At 34.7% G+C, this 21,014-nt stretch overlaps 1 protein-coding gene across 6 annotated transcripts in view; it reads left to right on the forward strand.

Annotated features, from left to right (window-relative positions):
- The window catches only part of LOC128868542 (E3 ubiquitin-protein ligase goliath), a 256,846-nt gene extending 237,235 nt beyond the window's left edge, over window positions 1–19,611 (forward strand). For all 6 annotated transcript variants that reach the window (XM_054110751.1, XM_054110750.1, XM_054110754.1 and 3 more), the window contains 2 exons: window positions 18,399–18,773; window positions 18,852–19,611. In XM_054110751.1, the coding sequence (XP_053966726.1) occupies window positions 18,399–18,773; window positions 18,852–19,328 (852 nt within the window). In that variant the 3' untranslated portion in view covers window positions 19,329–19,611. The remainder of the gene's footprint in view (window positions 1–18,398; window positions 18,774–18,851) is intronic.
- Window positions 19,612–21,014: the final 1,403 nt, after the last annotated feature.

Genomic DNA, 21,014 nt, shown 5'->3' on the forward strand with positions numbered 1-21,014 from the left:
AAAGATTACTCCAAAAAAATGTATAACGATTGGTCGATAACTTTTTGAGCTAGAGTGCCCACCAGTTGAAAAAACGTAGTTTTAGTAGTTCTAACTAACGCGCGCTACGGTGCGGAACCGAAGGGCCGTCACTTAAGTGCTCATAGAATCGGGAATAATGCGAATTTCGCTTTAAAATTTCTACCACATATTCTTGAGTAGTTATACTAACAATTTATGCAATAAAAAAAGTCGATTTGTTGATAAGTCTAAACTGAGTTCCCCCCTGAATACATATTTGTTTTTGTTTTTGTTTGTTTGTATATTTGAAAGCGTATGTTGTAAAAATAGGAAAAGCTCCACTAAAAATCTGCAAATGTCTTCCTCAGACAGTAGTATTTAAAATTAATATACACACATGCAAACATACTTATGCGAACCTACAAATAAAATATATAGTTATTTAATTGTTTAAGCATACAAAAGTACAGTTAAACATTAGTAGTAGAGAGCTAAGCGAGCAATTGAGTGTTCCGAGATACACACAAACGCTAAAGTCATAATGACTATTGACTAGTCATTTATTAAGTGAATAAAGAAATCGTATGTGAAGTAATTTAGAACAGCAAATATGTGTTACTTAAACTACAGTTAAAATAAAATCAATAAAATATTAGCGTATAAGACAGCGAAATATGTGCAGAATAATATCTAAAATGCAGATTTGAAAACATTCGTTCAGCTGTACTATACAAAAATAGTTAACTAAATATGTGTACATACCTACATACATATGCATAAACAACTAAATACATACATACATACATACATACAAAGAATTAAAAAAAAAATCGTACAGATATTTTTTTTATGATTTATTATATACTAACTATGCCTTTCTTATGTACTGAGCATTTTTTTGTGTAGTGGAGTGAGCGATGTTCACGAGCGGTGCTTAGTAGGGTAGTCAATTAAAAAAGTAAAAATATGAAGAAAAAAAAACTAAAAGAAATAAAAAACTATTGTATAATAAAGACATGCGCTTAAAATGTAATATTTTGCTTACAATCATTCAATACACTAGGCACATATGCATATCTAATATAGGGAACTTAATTTATATATAAAAAAATTCTTTCACGGTGCATTTTTATTTGTAATTATTTGTTTCTACACCTTGGTTGCTAAATTTCATACATATAGCTGTTTATTTTCTGCTAAATTTTATTTACAGCAGGAAATTTGCTAGATCACGTGTGCCGAAACATTAAAAAATGTTCCGTACTTGCATTAAGAAAAAATGTTGCTAGCAACATTCTTTTGCAACATCAGAAACGCATGGTTCTAAAACTTATTATATAATATGTATGTACATATTGCAGATCTCATTGTTGAGCGACATAGTCTCTCTTTTCAACATTATTTTATGCAACAATTTTACGTACCACTGCTGTGAGAAAAAACATGTCGCTAGCAACATTATTTTGCAACATCAGAAGCACATGGTTCTAAAACTTATTATATACATATTGCACATCTCATTGTTGGGCAACATGGTCTCTCTTTTCATCCATTCTTTCAAGCAACAATTTTAACTGTGGTATGCTGTGAGAAAAAACATGATTCTAGCAACATATTCATGCACACACGCAACCAAGGCATATTGAATAGGTGGTAGTAGTGCTGGAATAAAATCAACAATTGCACGCATTTGGTGGTTGCTTTTAGTTATTTGATTGTCCAAGGGCTCCGATTCTGCTTATTGTGAAAATTGAAAAAATAAATTATATTTAAATAGATTTGCTTACGATAAGTGCAAAAGTGAATAGTAGATCCCTCTTACATTCTGCGACAAAACGACAGCTCATCAACTTATTCACCAGTTAAGGGGGGCCTCTTATCAGTGGCTTCAAAAAAAGGTGTTTTTTCTCAATTTTTTTTTCGAGGCGAAAAAAGCGATACACAAGAATAATCTTTTGCATTTATTTGAAGGCATGATTGAAGAGTAATAAACAATTTTTTGACATAAATAAAAAAACAAAACGGCGGACATATGAGGGATCTCGCACAGCTTCTCGTTGCGCGCTAGTAAAACGGCGTGTAAGATTGCGCTCGTAGTTTTCACCTGAAACACAAAAGAAAATATTGTCTTATTCAGAAGGCTTTTCCACATATAATAGACTACTCTTGTATAAAAATAGGAAAAAAACAAATAATTATTGAAAAAAGTGATTTTTTTCGCTATTTTAAATAACATAAAAAAAATAATTTTTATTTGTATTTTGATAGTTACTTAGTTGCGCATTTTAATTATCTTTATATAGATTATCGGTTTGAACGATAACTTTCGTCGTTTTTTTTTAAATCTTACACGCCATTTTCAAAAACATGGTTTTTAGAAAAGGTGTTTCAAAGTTTTCAGAAGGTAGATAGTATACTCACACGAGGCACGGTACACAAGCCTGTAACTCCGAAATAACTTTGAATTCCGCTATAAAATTCTGAGGGCGTATTCTCCTATTATACATCTATCGATTGCAGTAAAAAAATCGATTTTTTCAAGCCGACTGATAAGAGACCCTTAAGAATATTTTTAATTTTTTCTTTTCTTTTTGCGAATTTTCGTTTAACGTTTAGCTCATTGCCTAATAAAAGCTATATAAAATAAATTTTCAAATTGCACATAGAAATTAGAAAAATTCCACAAAATGTTCATGCCAACTTCAAGGTTTTTATATCATTTTATATTTATTATAATTTCTTGAAAGATTTTTCGCATGCAGTTTTATAGCTCATAAAATTTTAGTATAATAAACTGTTAGTTTAAAATTGCTAAAAACTGTCACTAATTTTTTATAATTTGTTTCCTTCATGATGTTAGTATTTTATTCATACAATAGGCCGCAAAATTAGTCATCCAATTTTGTTTTTGAATATTTTTTTGCTAAATAAAAATGTGATTTTGAGTAATGGAAATTTTTATTTTAACCATTACGCCCGCCATTTCTTGTCTGTTTGCATACTTTGGCTGTCTAGTTCACAAGAGTCAAATATTATTGATTATTAAGGGAGAAAACCGGTTTAGATCGATAAAAAAATCGATTTTTTTATTGCATAAATCGTTGATTTCAGAGAAAAATTGCAACTTCAGGAATTCCCACCAGCAAGACACTCGGATGGCGATTGTCCATGGACAGCACGCTTTAACGCCACTATCTCCCGCGGAAATAGCTTAAAAAAATTTAAAAGTGTACCTAAAAATAAAAATAAAATATTCTCTAAACTTCAACAATTTCTGATTATTCCTTCTTTGTTCAAAAAATTCCCGAAAACCCCCAAAATGTTGGCCTCCTAAACCGGTTTCCCCTTTAAGAATTTCAGCAGTAACCCAATGGGGTGACCACGATTTTCTGCATCTTTTGCTTCAGCTAAAGTGTAATAGGTTTTGCACCTTCAAATGTTTGTCTGTTTTGGGAAAATTTATAAGAAAATCAGAAAGAAGAAGTAAAAAAAATTAAATAAAATGTATGTTTTTATGCTCTTCTCATTGAGGGTTTGTTGAAAATATTCTCCAATATGCAAAGTAAATAAATAGGAAAAGGATAAATATATAGTTTTTTGAAATTTCGGTTCTATATCCATACACATTTCTATACTCGTACATTACCAGATCGAGTGTGTTGAATTCAGCAAACGTCACTATTCAAATTCTTGGTGTGTTACGAAATTCTTACAAACTTACATACGATTTTTGGAGTCTTATGCCTGCTATATCGAAAACTTTAATTTGATAATTTAAATGGTAACAACAATTTTTGTTTCAGTAAAAAAGGGTTAGGTAAGAACCAAGGCGAATCTACTAAAGGTGGTGTTGGTAAATCAGCTGATTAGTTTTTTTTTCTTACCCCGTCTCCATGTGGCTGTCAGCTCAGAATCAAACCAGCAGAACTCATTACTTTTTGTCTAGTTTCCAATACTTTGCTTTGACAATCAAACGTACACAACGTTGTTGTTTGTCTAGTGCCACCACCTTTAATGATTGAAATTTGAAATTTGAAAAGGTCGAGCCAAGGAGCACCAGGAGATTTGTTGGCTCCTAAAACAAGCATGACAGGCACATTGGGTCCTCAATGATTCATATGCGGACCCTATGGGTTGTGTCCTGTAATGATACCGACCATCAACCAATGGTCTTGCCTTCTAAGTCCCTTTAATGATTGCGCCTTGGGAAGCGCACCTTAATTATTATTTTTCTTTTTTTTTTCTTCTTCTTTCTTTCTTTTTTTGTGTTTTTGTTTGTTTTTAATATTTCGCAAATTATCAAATCAAATTACCTTCAATTAAGTTTGTGTTAATTTTTTTGTTTTTACTTTTTATTGTTTTTAATTCTTCGCAATTTTTTTCTCTACAATAATTTTTAAAAATTTGTTTTATTGCTAAAAAAGGTTATGAGCCAGCTTTAAACATGGTTTTATTGTTTTAACTCCATAAATAAATGAGGTTTTTTCGTATTTATTCAAGTATGAGTCTGTAACTCACCGATTTCCGTGGTAGCGCCTGTGGATAGACTTCGATTTCATGTACTTCAGGCATAGCGGAGGATGTGTGACAATACTAGAAATGTTAATGATAAAAAGTGAAGTGCGAATTTTGCTTTTTTCAATTTTGAAGCATCTTTTTTCAGTAGAAAAACTAGGAATCCTTAAAATTATTGGAATGTGAGTTACGTAAGTTTCTGATAGATTTATCTCATTTAGCAATTTCCTAAAATTTATTGCTGATTTTTCTTCTTAAATAATAACATCTTATGATAGAATGATAATGAAATTTTCTAAATCTTCATTTCTCTTTAACTTCTTCGAAACAGCTCAGTACATAAACTATTTGATTTTTTTGTTTTTATAAATTTACACTCATTTTACCTCAATCTAATAAATTTAGATTTTTACATAAGGTGCCAAAAGCACAACTGCAGTTAAAGCCACAAATTTTAGAGGCAGAAAAATATAAAGCGTTTCAATGGTTTTTATTACTTATAAACTACAATCCAAGTACAGTAAATAAAATGGTGAAAATTTGCAAATTATTTATACATGTGCTAAAATACTTATATAAGTGAGGTATAGTTAAAAATACAAATAGGTATAATATAAGCCTACAATCATGGAACTTCTACTAGTTGTGGGCAACTGGCTCCTCAGTGGCCATCGAGTGAAATATTTTTAGGAGCAGCCGGTCTAATCTAAACTACCTGTATGCCATAATTTTTTTTAACATTTCAGCAATTTACCGAACGGGTTTTACGGCTCAGTATACCTCCACTTTAGTGCAGAATTTTTTTAATTTTATTTTGAAAAAAAAAAAAATTTTTTGTGTAAATTTTATTTTGAAAAAAAAAAAATTTTGTTTTTTTAGTTATTCTTGAATGAGCATAAATCTGGAAAATTTAATAAAATAAAAAATTAAAAAAAATTAGTTCCAAACAAAAAATGTTACTGGTTTATGGTTTATTTTTTAATAAAAGTTTAAGAAAACTTTTAATTTTTAATGAAATTTTTTTTAAGAAAGTTTAAATGATTTTGTTTTCTTATGTACCATACACACATGCATATACACACATACAAAATGTGAAGTTTAGGTCAGTAATAAGTAGAGCTGGGATAGTCATGCAAAAGAAAAGGCAGAAATGAATTAAAATTTTGGAATATGCACGAAAAAATGCAAAAAAAGACAAAATATGCACGAAAACATGCAAAAACAGCCCAAAATCTCTCAAAAAATACCGAAAATGCAAAAGAGGTAGTTTTTACTCCTGGGCTAGTAAACATTTTTATTTCAGTTAGCCAGATACTTATAGTAATTCATTGTTGCAAGTCAAAACAAGATGTTGTTTCAGACTATCGAACGAGAAACACCGCCGTTTTTCAGTTAAAATTGACTTATAGGTTGAGAAGGAACGTTCTAATTCCACCGATGTAGCAACAGCAAATTTAAAAAATGTTATCTCACATGGTGTCTGTTTCACTGTTATATATTCATTTGAAGCGCTAGCTCGTGAATCTCCATTCAAAATATCATTAATTTCAAGCAAAGAACTATATCCAACATTCCGAGATACCACTTCTTCGAACTTCTTCAAAAAACGGACGTCGGTCATTGTGCCTAAGATAGAATGAACTTCTTCATACAGCTCTATATACTTTTTCAATTCAAGTCCTTTCGATTCTAATATTTTGATCTTTTCTGCGATGAACATAAAGTTAGCTTTTATGAATGCCAAATCTTGTCGAATATTGGGCGCTCTAAACGCTTTTTTTGCATCTCGAATACATTCCGAATCTGCATCATAATCAACAACCGATTTTAAAGCGTCAAATTTGTCAGCATAGTAATCACATGCTTGTAGCCAAGTTCCTCATCTAGTGGCAATTGGTTCGGGTGGCAGTGGAATGTTGGGATTTGCTTGCTTAAACAGCTGTCGTCGAGCTGCTGACTGTGAAGGAATTTAATGGTTTTTTCAATATAAGAATTTGAGCTATAGATAAAAATAGCAATACGTGCTTTGACGCAGGTAGCCTTTACTTTTGATATCAACAAATTTACTTCATGGAACTCTGAACGAATAAATTCTACCAATCGATGCAATCCATGGGCAAAACATGTAACGTGTGGCATTTTTGGGAATAAAACTTGAAGCGACTTCATTGCCGAAATCATATATACACCAGCATCGGTAGTAACGAGCATAACATTTTCCTATTGAATTCCTTCAATACAAAAGAAACGCAAAAAAACGGTGTTTAGGTAAAGACTTACATACTTACAGTAAAAAGTGTTGCGATCGTGTTAGCGTTACATTTGTCTAATTCTTTAACGTTCAACAAATAAGATTTTCCGCGCTCATTTTCATCATCCAATATGCAAAAAACAAATTCCCCAAAAGATCTTTTTTCAATATCCGTTGTTTCATCCAGAGTAATCCAAATATGTTTTCCATCAGCTTTTAAACGCAATTTTTCAATCGAATTTCCGTACAAATGTGGCACATAATTACGACGAAGTGTACTTTGATCTGGAACTGATTGTGAAGTGAATTTTTCTATGAATTGTACTACACTCGGATGATTCACTTTATTTAATGGGATGTTGGCTTCGATTAAAGTTTTACATAAATCCATATTAAATTCCGAAAGATCTGGTCCATGTTTCTGTTGATGACTTGATATTAACAATTGGCTCATTTCACGTTCAGAATTATGTTGTTTTTTTTCTTGAGCATCCTTGTGTTTCACTGAATCAATGTGCTGTTTGAGGTGAAATATTTTTTTCGCAGAAACCAAACAATTGCAATGTGAACAAAATAAAACTGATTTGTCCGACCGAAAAACATTGGGAAATTGGTTTTTCATACGCACAATAAATTCACCCGGCGTTTCTTTTCTATCATTTGGCATCTTAACCCAATTTTCAATCAACCGATTACTTCAAGTACCATGCAATAACTGAGAAGAATATGATGGAACTTACTGCTTTTACTATGCATTTCATACTAACAAGTGACGCATAGCACTTGTCGTTGTGCTCTCTTCAGAAATCATAGTAACCAATAATTGCGCCAAACTCATTTCGTGGAAATTTTCGAGTTTCATTCTTATAAACAAATTTGTCGCCTCATCGGAGAAAGCAAATAAAAAAATTTTGAAACAGATGGGCGCATAAAATGTTACAGATCTTTTCTTGAAACGAAAGTTTAGCTGCGAATTGTTTTTCTTTATGTTTTGGTTAGAAGAATGATTTACATTTCTTAAAATTACTCAAAAAATATGCAAACATGCATTTTAAATCGAAATATGCTTTTATGGGCGAAACATGCAAAATATGCATGCAACATGCATTTGCATACCTATCACAGCTCTAGTAATAAGTGCATGAAAAAATTAACGACTTAAGGACGTAGTCCGGTCAATTACTCATTTTTTATAGATATTTTTTTGGAATTTTTTTTTAAGAAAATAAAATGCGATCGCTTTGATTAGTATGTTATTATTGACATCAAATAGTATACAAAAACAATTTTTTTTTACATATTTTTTTGTAGTAGGGTGGCACCAAAGTAAGCGTTGTAAAAAACAGATAGGTGGCTTGTCAACAGGATTTTGGCTCTTCAGGACATCTGAAGCGAAAAAGTTAAACTGATTATTATTCTGTAGGCTTGTCATTCTGGCATGTGTGACAATGGGAAGGTTTTTTTGAAAAATAAAAAATGGCGGTCTTTTTCAAAAAGGGCTTTTTCAAACAATATCTATACTATTTGATGTCAATAAAAATATATATAAAACCCAAACGATCGCCTTTTATTTTCTTAAAAAAAAAATTCCTAAAAATATCTATATAAAAAATGAGTATTTGACCAGCCTACGTCCTTAAAAAGCGTTTTTTTTCACACAAATTAGTAAGCATACAAATAATATTTTTTAAAAGCCATACGATATGGAACAAAAATTAAACTTAAATGAAATTGCAAAATTAACAACAAAAAAAAATAAAAAATTAAAAGAAAAAATAAAAATAAAAAAAAACATTACAAATAAAAAGAGTTAAAAAAATAATAAAAAGTAAAATTAAAATAAACGAACAAAAATTCTAAATACATTTACCTTACCGATGCCTGGCTTAGTTCCCTAATGTACTTCTTATAATTAAAAATATGTATAAGCACTATAATAATATCTAACTTTAATACCACGCATACTTACATACATACATTTACAATTTTATATGCATATGTTTGCATATTTTTCCATGTAAGATAATAATATTTTTTTTTTCATATTTAGATATTTATGTATGTATTTATATTAGGATGGCCTAAAACAGTTTTTTCTTGATGCTATGACCAACAATTTCAGACAACTATGATACTTGTAATCTTTTTTAATTTAATAAATGATGATTAAGTTTCAAGGGCCGGTGTTGATTTTGAATAAAATACATTTTTTTTAAGAAATTATTATCATTTCTCCTTACTGTGATAATATTGGTATAGCTCAATTACATATGGAACAAAATATCGGTCAAATAGCTGCCGCGGCTTCGGCGGCACACCTCCATCCGATGGTCCAAATTATCGATGACGCTGAGGCATAATTGAAGTTCTATGCCGTTAATGTGCCGAATTATCTCATCCTTTAGCTCTTCAATTGTTGCAGGCTTATCGACGTACACCTTTTCTTTCAAATAACCCCAAAGAAAGAAGCCCAATGGCGTCAAATCACATCATCTTGGCGGCCAATTGACATCGCCGAGACGTGAGATTATTCGGCCATCAAATTTCTCGCGCAAAAGAGCCATTGTTTCGGTAGCTGTGTGGCAAGTGGCACCGTCCTGTTGAAACCACATATCGTCCACATCCATATCTTCCAATTCGGGCCATAAAAAGTTCGTTATCATCTCACGACAGTCACTGGGTGCATTGGTTTTTGGCAATCACTCTTGGATTATCATTCGCCCAAATGCGGCGCGGCAATTCTGCTTATTGACGTTTTCACTGAGGTGAAAATGTGCCTCATCACTGAAGATGATTTTCTTCGAAAATTGGTAATTTGCTGTTGCCATTTCCTGCCACCATTCTGACCATTGACGACGCTTGAAATGGTCAAGAGGCTTTAGTCCTTGAGTCAATTGCACCTTGTAAGCGTGTAAATGCAAGTCTTTATGCATAATGTTCTTCAACGACGAGCGTGAGAGGTGCAATTGTTGGGCACGACGACGAGTTGAGGTGGACGGCTCTTTAACCACACTATCGCGAACAGCAGCAATATTTTCTGCAGTACGAGCTGTACGAGCATGCACTGGTGTTTTCACATCTCCTACAGACCCGGATTGCTCAAACTTTTGCACAATTTTTCCGATTTTACGCACATTTGGACGATTAAATTGACCGAAAAATCACGAAGTGCGCGATATGCATTTTGATTTGAACGTCCGTTTTCATAATAAGCCTGAACAACTTTAACGCGTTGCTCGATTATGTATCTTTCCATGGTTCAAGTTGAGTTAGTCTGAAATTGAAAAATGTCAAATGAAAAGATCTCGACGTTTAGGTGTGGTTCACATTCAACATCATTGTATGTTTCGTAGATTACCCAGACTTGGGCACACACGCAGCTTAGTAATATTTTTCTTTTACTTTTCAACTATATTTTATAGCTGTCCAAAAGCCCCCAAAAATTATACAAAATTTCACAAATTAAAGAAAAAGAAATATTTCCATAGCTTGTTTTTTTATTTCTGGCCTAAGAAACTAACAAATTCTGTTTAAATTGTTTAAATATTTTGTGGCTGATATTCAATAATTTTTTTTGATATTAAATAGCAAATTTTAGTTTTTTTTAAGGTCGCTAAAGAAATAAATAAAGTTTTGGTTTTTTTGTTTTCAATAAAGCATTGGGCATCACTTTTTGGACATTTTTGATGGGAAATTACAATAGCAATTTAAAGAATATCCATTTAGGAATTGAATGGTAATTTTGACCTTCAAAAATCGGCAGCAAGGGTAAATATCAAATAAAACAAAAAACAATAAAAAGTAGGTGCCCCATTTTTTTACCATAGCACAAATTTTGGGGATATCATCAAGAAAAAGAAACAAATTTTTGCCACACCCTAATGTAGATATATGCCTGAGTTACCATTGCAAGTCAACCAACCGATTTCATTAGTCATTTAATTTGAAAATATTGTATTAATCGTAGCTCTAAGCACATACACGCATACATACATAAAGTATCATAGATACATTTGTAACGAATTGTGTTAATTTCAATTTTGTACATAAATACTTATAAACAGTAAAGTACATACCCGCAATATATGTATGTATATTCCTTACAAATACACTAAGTACGCTAATTAAAAGTTACGAAAAAATATGAATTAAAAGAGAAAACTATTACATTTATGGAATACATGAAAATATAAGCGAAAAATTACAAAATAATGCTGACATTTTTTATTTCTCATCATCGCAAGAAAAGAAAAGCTTCTCATCCACCATCAAGGCGCACACCACAAATGGGAGGAAGAGTTCGGCGAAACACCCAAAAAGGGGGCAAGTGCCAAGGTGTCACAAAATAAATCGCACTATCGGAATTTTTATTATTATTATTTTTTTTTTGCAAGTGGCGTCGGACGTCAATCGTATTTGACACTTGTGAACTTAATGTGCCGTATTAAGGGGGGAGCTTCATGCAGAAGCCTCAAACTCGGTGATTTTTTAAACATATTTTTAAAGATGATAAAATAATTATATTATTTTGAAGCCTTAACACAACTTTATTTAATCTTTCGAGAATACAAAAAATTTTTTTTTCATTTTTTTTTCCAAAATGGCGGCTCAGGATCATTTCTTGTCGGCTGCCTACGGCGCGAGGTCCCAAACTGCTCTATTTATTACCCTTAATCCATCGATCTGAAACAAAAAAATGAAGTTGGTTTTGTTTTTTTTATTACATATTAACGGAAAGGATGCACCTATAAATAAAAAAACAAGTAGAAAATTAATTATAAAATAAGCCTTTGAAAAAAAGTCAGAATTTAGGGCTATTTTATTGACATTTTTAACCCCCAAGAAGTAATTTATCAACGCGAAATATCGGAAATTTTAGGTTTATCCTTCAAAGGCCTCACCAAACTTCAAAGAAATCGGTCGATAACTTTTTGAGTTACAACACGAGCAGTTTTAAAAAAAGTCGTTTCGAGATAAATGAATTTAAAGTTTGAGGTGCAGGAGCGCGCGGACCGCTCTCTACCTAGTCAATGGTCTGTAGAAGCTATAATATTGAGAATTTCGGCAAGCAAATTTCACAGTACATTCTTAAGATACTTAGCCTTATCATAGAATCCGTCGTAGACTGTTTTTCGTAGAAACTAAGAAATTGTAATCATACAATTCGAACAGCTCCGAACGTACGTTCGAAATCCGTAGCTTAGCATTCACCGAATACACTCGGAACGTCAAATCTTAGAGTTACGTACAATTCCACTACGACGACGTTAGACTAACGGATAAAAATTAGAACAAGTAATAAAAAGAGGATTTAAAAGGAACCAAATAAAAAAGCTGTAAATGTGAGCCCCATATTAACTAAACTATAAATAAAAAGAAATTTTTGAAGCATATACACTTTTATCTGACTTCCACAGGTGTAATGTTGAACAACACGGTAGCAGTAGGCCACTTTGTTGGAGCTAATAAAGGAGAAATCAATCATGGCATTGATCCTGTAGTGGCCCTTCTGGTTGTAGTAGAGATAATTTTCCTTTGGTGGGGGAAATAATTTTGATGTGCGTCCCGTCTACACACAAAATGATGCCAGGAAATCCATATTTTTGATAGAATACCATCTTGCTTTGCCGTTTTTCATTGGCTCTCATGCCGAGATTTACCCACTGAGGACACAATCGTGTTTGTAGTGACACCAATACGTCTTTTAGTACATAGCTAAATGTCGAATGCAGCATTGGCATGTTGAAATCTTTGCCAACTCCGTGTTGATAGCCTCCCTCCGCAAGAAACCGTACCACAGAGGATAGTCGGAGTTATGGACGATGACCTTGCTGAGCTTGCGCTGTCTTTAATGAAACTCAAAACGTATGTAAATGTAGCTTTATTTAGCCGGTAATTTTTGATAAAACTAATTTGGACCGAACTTAAGTAAACTTTATCTTTAACAAAAAGGCAAGCACTTACAATGGTTCGTCCATATCGAGAGAGTTGCTGGCATCTCTTAATATTTTTCGCTCAATTTTGAGACTACGTTTACTTCTCTCTTCCTCCATTAACACAACCGCACATGCAATTTAATATGAAAATTCAGCTAACTTGATTATTTGCCACATTGTCTTCTGTACATTGAAGTGAGCTGTTGTCGAAATATTAAGGGGGGAGCCTGGTTTATGAGGTCTAAAAATTGCATCTCTTTGCAATTTTTTTTTATTAGTTTAGCTCTGCAAAGTTTTTTATATCTTTTAATGAACATTTAAAAAGTATAAACAATTTTTGTACTGGTTAAAATAAGTTGAAAAAAATGTTTAACTTAGAAATTAGTAGAGCGCTGCAACGCTGGAGTTTCCAACTGGCGTACAAGATACAGCTCGTAATTATTATCTAAAGCAAAAATTCAAATGGATTTCTAATTATCATAATTTTTTATTCTAGATGAACTAAGAAAACTGAGAGAAATTCCAAAATTTCAACTTTTTGGAGGTTTTAAAGAAAAAAATGCCGTTCTATAAAAACAAAATTCACTTCAACTTGGTATAAAAATCTTGAAAAAAAAATGTTTATCTATTTTGTTAGTTCAAATAGAAGAGAATTTAATACTGAAGGGAACAAGCTATGATTCATTTCAAAAGGTTCATTAGTTTTTTTTCATTCAAGTACGCCAATTCAAAGAAATCAGAAAAATGAAAAGTCGAGAAAAGAAGAAAAAGTTTGTACTATAGCTGTCCGGTCACAGCGTAACTACCTAACGCTCGCCTACCTTTGGCTTTGTATCTACGGAAATATTGAGAATTATGCTCTGTAACTTTGTGTGAATATTCTGAAATATATTAGAATCGCTTAAAAAAAAAAAAAATTGATTTTTTTGACCTTATAAACCAGGCTCCCTCCTTAAAATTTGACATTTGAGTTTGGCAGCACTTTTTTCGTGTTCACATGGAACCCACGATTCAAATTTTTTCGTGTTCGTAGTAGACATTTGCATACGTATGGATTCTATGATAGGGCCGACTATATTTTCAGATTATCGAAACAAAAAAAAATCGTGGTTTTGAGGCTTCTACATGAGGCTCCCCCCTTAACAGCTGCAGCGTACAAACAGTCAAAGGTCAAAATAAAGATTTCCATCACTCAAAATCATTTTTTTATATTTAGTAAAAAAGTTATTCAAAAACAAAATTGTATGATTAATTCTGCGCCACCTTGCATATATGTATGTATTCTATTAACCATTTTCGTGCTTCGCTACATTGCTTGAAAATGCTCGATGCTGTTTAAGTGAATATCTGCGTTTGGATAAATAAAGTTAAATATTATTAAAGTAAAAAAAGGATCATCTTATCGCGAGTCCACATTCAAGCACTCATTTCTTAATACACAAAAATATTTAGCTTTCTTTTGACAGAAATAATACAACATCTAAGAAATAAATTATGAGTGTGAACCGCTACAAACAAGAACTGCCCTGAATTCAAGGCGAATTGAGTTTCATAGGTGGCGCCTTCCAAAACAATTACTTTATTTTTCGCGATTTTGTGAAGTCTGACGTCAGCTCCCTTTCCAATATGAAACAAATAAAAGGAGGAGAAATTACACATTTGTAAAAATCTTGTGAACGGATTGGTAATATTGTGAGATTTAAGGGGTTACATACGTCCAGCAGCGTCAAAAATGCACTAAAAGAAAAACTGTTTTTACAGGGTTGCCAATATTCGACGGACCCATCTGGCAACCTTGTATCTTTTGACATAGGCGTCAGATCGCTTAATGACATACCGCGTTGGAAGCGTCAGTCCAAGCAGATTTTTACCATGGAACAGTACACGCCACGCGAGTGCTCCCAAATCGTTGAAATTTACATTCAACAAAAGAAGTCAATTGTGAAAACTCAACGTGCGTATAAAAAATTAAATAATGTGAAAAATGCGCCTTCTACGAACACCATTAAATGTTTGTACGAAAGGTTTTCGACTGGTGATGCTCTTTCTAATCCAAAGAGGCCAAATTGCTCTTGAACGGGCCAGTGAAGAAACGTCGCCAAGGACATCCCGAATTATCCGCATTGATTTGCATTTATTCCCATATAAGATTAAATTGACGCAAAGATTGTTGCCTGCGGACAAGCCTCGTCGATTGGAATGGGCCCAAAAAACACATGGGTTCGTCGAATATGGGCAACCCTGTAGAAGGGATAACAGTAAAAATAAATAAACAAAATTTTATAAATTGTTTATTAGTACTTAAACTATATAAAAAAAATTATTTTAATTTTTCTTTACAAAAATGAGTATATAAAAAATCACGTGACCCAAAGTACAATGAAAAAAAGTTGCTCCACGGTCTGCATAATTTCTTCTTGAAATGTTGCTGGATCTGTAAAAAGTAAAAAAAAAAACTTGTAAAATAAAGTTGTAGTTATAGCCTGACGAGCCGGATTTTTGAATTTCGAAAAATTTTGTAATTTACGACATTTAAAAGAAAATATGCTATGTTCATACAATTTTTGAATAAAAATATCAAAAATCCAGCTGGACAGATTATAGAGAAAACACTTTCGAATATTAAAAAAACCGCATCGAAAAATATTAAAAACTTGAGACCGTGCCGGAAAAAGTAATTTCGAGAAAATCGAGTTTAAGCTTTCAGCCACAAATGAAGGACAGCTACCTGTGGGCATTAAACTCTCGTCGAGCAGTTACATTTTCTACCATAACTTCGTATCCATGGGGAATTTTTACAATCGACTCGCCTAAAATTATTGTATAAAAAATAATAATCTCTAAAAAAATCGATTTTTTGAAAATTCTGAACGTATGTAACCCCTTAAACTAGACAAATTAATGAAAAAGCAAACTCAAAAATATATTAAACCTCCAAATGCAGCTTTTTTGCGGTTTTACGCGGAAGACGCCTGCTCCTCCTCTTCACAAACAAGTAATTCCCCTTGCTTTTGTTTGTTTATTCATGGGCTCTTACGACAAGGCGAATCGGAAGGCGCAATCTTGTGATCTATCATTCTTGGCTTGAATTCACATCACATCAGTATTTGAAAACATCGGAATTTGTATAGCGCGCCGCTATTACTAAAATTTAACTTTCATTCTGCTAGTAAAATTCGATGGTTTCGGTAGTTTTCACTTGATGTGCAATCAAATACGAGAAGTTGTTTAAAATATGGGTAGAAGAGCAATATAAACTACTTTGGAGGAAAGAAAATAATATTTAATTTGTGAAATGAAGGAAAACATTAAAAGAGATAACAAATTTCTCAAATGAAGCATTTCAACAGAAGAATTCGTTAAACTTAAGACAGCGATCAGGAAGGCCTGAAGAACAATTCAAGTCTCACCCTAAGGCCGTAATTATTAGAAAAATCAAGCGAGATGGGGGCGCACTTCTGCCTCAGAAATTGATAGGAATCACGCTGAGATTTGTAGAATAAACCTTAGTGATGAAACTGTGCGAAGAACACGTAGAGCTGCTGGTTATAATGGGTGAATTCCACGCATTAAATCGCTTCTCTTCTTCTTCTTAATTGGCGGGATAACCGCTTACGCGATTTTAGCCGAGTTGAACAAAGCGCGCCAGTCGTTTCTTTCTCGTGCTAACCGGCGCCAATTGGGCACACCAAGTGAAGCCAAGTCCTTTTCCACCTGATCTTTCCAACGCAAAGGAGGCCTTCCTCTTCCTCTGCTACCACCAGCTGGTACCGCATCGAATACCTTCAGAGCCGGAGCATTTGTATCCATTAGGACGACATGACCCAGCCAACGTAGCCGCTGGATCTTTATTCGATGCGCTATGTCTATGTCGTCGTAAAGCTCATACAGCTCATCGTTTCATCGCCTGCGATATTCGCCGTTGCCAACGTGCAAAGGTCCAAAAATCTTAGCCAGAATCTTTCTCTCGAACACTCCAAGCGTCGCTTCATCGGATGTTGTCATCATCCAAGCTTCTGCGCGCTTCATAAGTTAGGACGAGCATGATGAGAGCCTTGTAGAGTGTTACTTTTCGTTCGTCGAGAGAGGACTTTACTACTCATTTGCCTACTTAGTCCAAACTAGCACTTGTTGGCAAGAGAGATTCTACGTTGGATTCCAAGGCTAACATTGTTTTCGGTGTTAATGCTGATTCCTAAATAAACAAAGTCTTTTACAACCTCGAAATCATAGCTGTCAACACTGACGTGGGCGCCGATACACGCCGACTGTTTGTTTGAGGATAGGAGGTACTTCGTAACTGCCAATTTATTGGTGACGAAATAGACTATCGGCTTGGTATTCAAGTATTAAAGGTGAATTTGAGTGCTAGCGCCAATAAACTTGGGCTTTCGGGTCAATATATATTCGAGCAAGACAACGACCCAAAGCATACTGCAAAATGAAAATTGAAATTTGAAAAGTCGAGCCAAGAAGCACCGAGAGATTTGGTAACTCCTAAAACACTCAAGCTAAAAAGCCCATAGTACTTAAAGCTCTGGAAAGTTAAAGGATAGATAGTCAAAGAGGAAAGGAGAGACGTAACAAGAGGAAAAAGGTAGGATAGAATAGAGGAATAGAGGTAGTTAGACCTGTAAGAACTTTCTGGATTCTTTGGTAAATCTGAGTATATTCTCCAATTTGGAAGAACGACTTTTACCCGTTCTCATGACATCGTAACCCAAACTTCGAAGCCTTACTCAAGTAAATGCAGGACACTCACAATGAAAATACTCGAGTGTTATCCACTTCCTCTAAGCAAGACAGGCAAATCGGGTCCTCAATGAATCCAATGGTGGTCACATGTTGACATTAAATCCCCTGCCAAATGAAACTATGAGTATCAGGTCGTCTTTAATTGCCAAAAACAGTGGATACTGCTCAGATAGCAACTTAAAGACTTCTCTGTGTACCGAAGCTCCGTCTTCGTGCCATGACTTCTGGCGGAGCCTACACATTACTTTTATTGCTTCCTGTTGCATCTTAAGATCCAAGGGAATCAAATAGTAGGCATAGCATTTACCGCATCGCCGGAGCTCGTACTCATGGCACCCTTAACGCCTAAACATTCACTTCTTGGCAGCCTGTATAGTTCCCGAAGTGGGAACTTAACTCTACTTCTAGATATTTAACTCTCTCAGAGAGACTGAGTGTCACACCTTTCAGTGGTGGTGTGCAAAGTCCATCCAATCTCCGTTTTCTCGTGAAGAAGACTAAGTTAGTTTTGTACGGATTGACGGATAGACGTTGTCTCGTGCACCAGTCGTCGATTTTATGCAGAATTCGCTGCACTTTCATGCAAAGATGTAGGAAAAGTACGAAAAGTAGAATAACCTGCCTACGTAGCATCGATAGAGCGGCTTGATCGCGTGTAAAATTATGTAAAAATTAAATTAAAATTTCTCAAATTATTTAAAAAATTTCCTCTAAGCGTAGTAGTTTTTGCTACGTGAATTCAGAATCCCACTGCTGAATATGAGTTTATGCCACTGTCACTTTCTTCACTTTTTCCTCCCTACCTTGTGTAAAAGATCCACATACATATACATACATAAATCCTCTGCATAACATTATAATTTTCTCATAACGGGCCCTACACAGCGATAGCGTCACATAAGCACACCAACATTATCACGTATTTTCTTTTTTTTCTTCAGTTCCTCGGCAGCGAAGAAAGCATTTTGGAGTATGAACCCGATCGTCCATCTGCTGAAGCTATCGCCGCTTCAGCTGCTGCTAATGGAAATGTCAGCTCGACAGGCACCGCCGCTGGCCAACGTGTTGGCGCACTCGACGATCTCATGCGCAGTCGTGACTTTGTCATTGATTTTCCACGCATTTTCGTGCTAGACTCTGGCAGCGTCACAGGCACACACGAATCGCTATTCCCTTCACGTATACCCGAGCGTTCGCAATCCTCTATGTCGCTGGCGCATGCCAAGGACTGGATGTCCGCCATGACCAACAAACTGGACGAACAGCATGGGTTGCGGCGTCTGCGTCGAGGCGTGGCGCGCGACGGCATGGATGAGGTGCGTTTGTGTCTATGCCTGTAGATGTATGTGTGTTATTATATCAAATTAAATTTAACTTTCTTTTTTTTTTGCCAGAATTTGTTATCAGTTTGCGCAGAAGCGGTGAAGAAACGTCGTTCACGTTCCGCCGATGGTCGTTATTCGAGTAGCTATCAAGCGCGCCACCAAATGATGCAGCTGCAAAGTGCATTGGAGTGCGGCTATGGTGAGGACCAAGCATTGGACGCAGGTGTATCCGGTAGCGGCGGAAGTAGTTTGCGCCCCCAATCTACTATAGTGAACTTAACTGATGCTGTTTATGCGCAATCGCGTCTGCGCCAACAGCAAGACCCCAACGTAGAGCTACCTCATCATCATGAAAGTGTTATGTTGCAAGCGCGTCGCCGTTCGATAAGGCGCTGCAGCGAAGCGGACATACAATTGCATGAGTTGCCCTATCGGTCACCGGTGAGCAGTCAAAGTGGTAGCCTTGCGGGCAGCCGTGAGACGTCGCCTCCACCCGATGTGGCAATCACGATTCAAATTAACGGCGAAGGCATCAACTTGGAGTAGGAGTTATAGACTGGACCAAACGCTGTAGAGAGATACTAATAGTACGAGTTCTTTAAAATATAGATTCCATAAATTATGCCGAATAAAATAAATATCACAGTGGGTGGTGCACCTACATATATTGCAACCTGCAACTTCTTCCTATCTACACAAAAATATGATGATTGATGATGGTTTGGATGTTCACAAAAATTGCAAATGGAACTGATGATTGTGAATAATAAATGAAGCAAAAGAAGGGAATTAACAAATCGTTTATTTGTCTTGATCAAAATCTAAAAAATAAATATTCTTTAAATATGTATCTATAAACATTACTCTGGAAGAGTACCAAACGCCTTTTTATAACAATTTATAATTTATGTATGAGCATCAAACCATTACGCATCAAATAATTCACTTAAGGGAGGAAGTAAGTAATTCGGAATAGGGAGGATACGAGTTGGAACCCTATTTCTATTCATTTTGCGACCACAACTGCTGAGGCGTGAGCTGGTGCGTTGTCGTGATGGAGAAGGAAAATCACGCGACTTTCTCGTTTCAAACGAATGCCAAACACAAGGAAATATACCGATCTGGCTGAAACTTGGTTTGTATTCTTTCAAGAGATTTTACTAAGAAAACATAGCTTCGATATGTGGCAGTAGTTTCTTATCTCTGACTTTGCGCGAACTGTTCCAACGACATTCGTATGAAGGAACTCCGAAACACACTCTGTATAGGTCAATGCCCCCAGCCTTTTTTAAGCAGATCTTTGGAAAGAGTTAATTTCATAGAAATGAAAAAGAAAAAATCTAGTACCATCTGCATCCAATTTTGTGCTGTAAATCATATCTTATTGGAACAGTGCAAAAATAGCGTTAAGGGGTTATATACAGTTATATATATATATATATATATATAATTGACGCGCACTCCCTCTTTGGGTGTTTGGCCGAGCTCCTCCTCCTACAAATGGCGTGCGTCTTGATGTTGTTCCACAAATGGAGGGACCTACAGTTTCAAGCCGACTCCGAACGGCAGATATTTTTATGAGGTGCTTTTTCATGGCAGAAATACATTCGGAGGTTTGCCATTGCCTGCCCAGGGGCGACCGCTATTAGAAATAACTTTTATCTTCATTTTGGTGTTTCACCGAGATTCGAACGTTCTACGTTCTCTTTCTGAAATCCGAATGGTAGTCGCGCGCCAACCCATTCGGCTACGGCGGCCGCCAATATACAGTTAGACGGCCGAAAAAAGCGAATTTTCCAGAATTTTTTCTAAGAAAAATGTTAAATTTATTGATCTAAAAATTTGTACACATATTATGTTACCTTTTAACGGTATTTTAAGATGTAGTATTAGTAAAAAAATTATTTGGAAAGGAGCTGCAACTGATCTCCGGGAGCTCCTCTCAGAAAAGACGTTTTGCGTTGGCCACTATATCTCTGAACTGGATCCTCTGAAATAAAAAAACCCAAACAGATTTCATTAAAGTAATGTTAAATCTATTAATTAATCGAAGGAATTAGCAAAATAATTTTTTTTTTTACAAAATGGCGGTTTTTCAAAAAAACAAAAAATCGAGTTTGGATCAAATTCGGCCTTAAATTGTTTATAAAAAAAATTTATCGGTGAGAAAAAATATTCGATTAATTACTAAAAACTATATTTAAGAAGGTCGTGTTACAATTTGAGACTACT

The sequence above is a fragment of the Anastrepha ludens genome, chromosome 6 (genome assembly GCF_028408465.1).
Source record: "Anastrepha ludens isolate Willacy chromosome 6, idAnaLude1.1, whole genome shotgun sequence".
Classification (NCBI taxonomy): domain Eukaryota; kingdom Metazoa; phylum Arthropoda; class Insecta; order Diptera; family Tephritidae; genus Anastrepha; species Anastrepha ludens.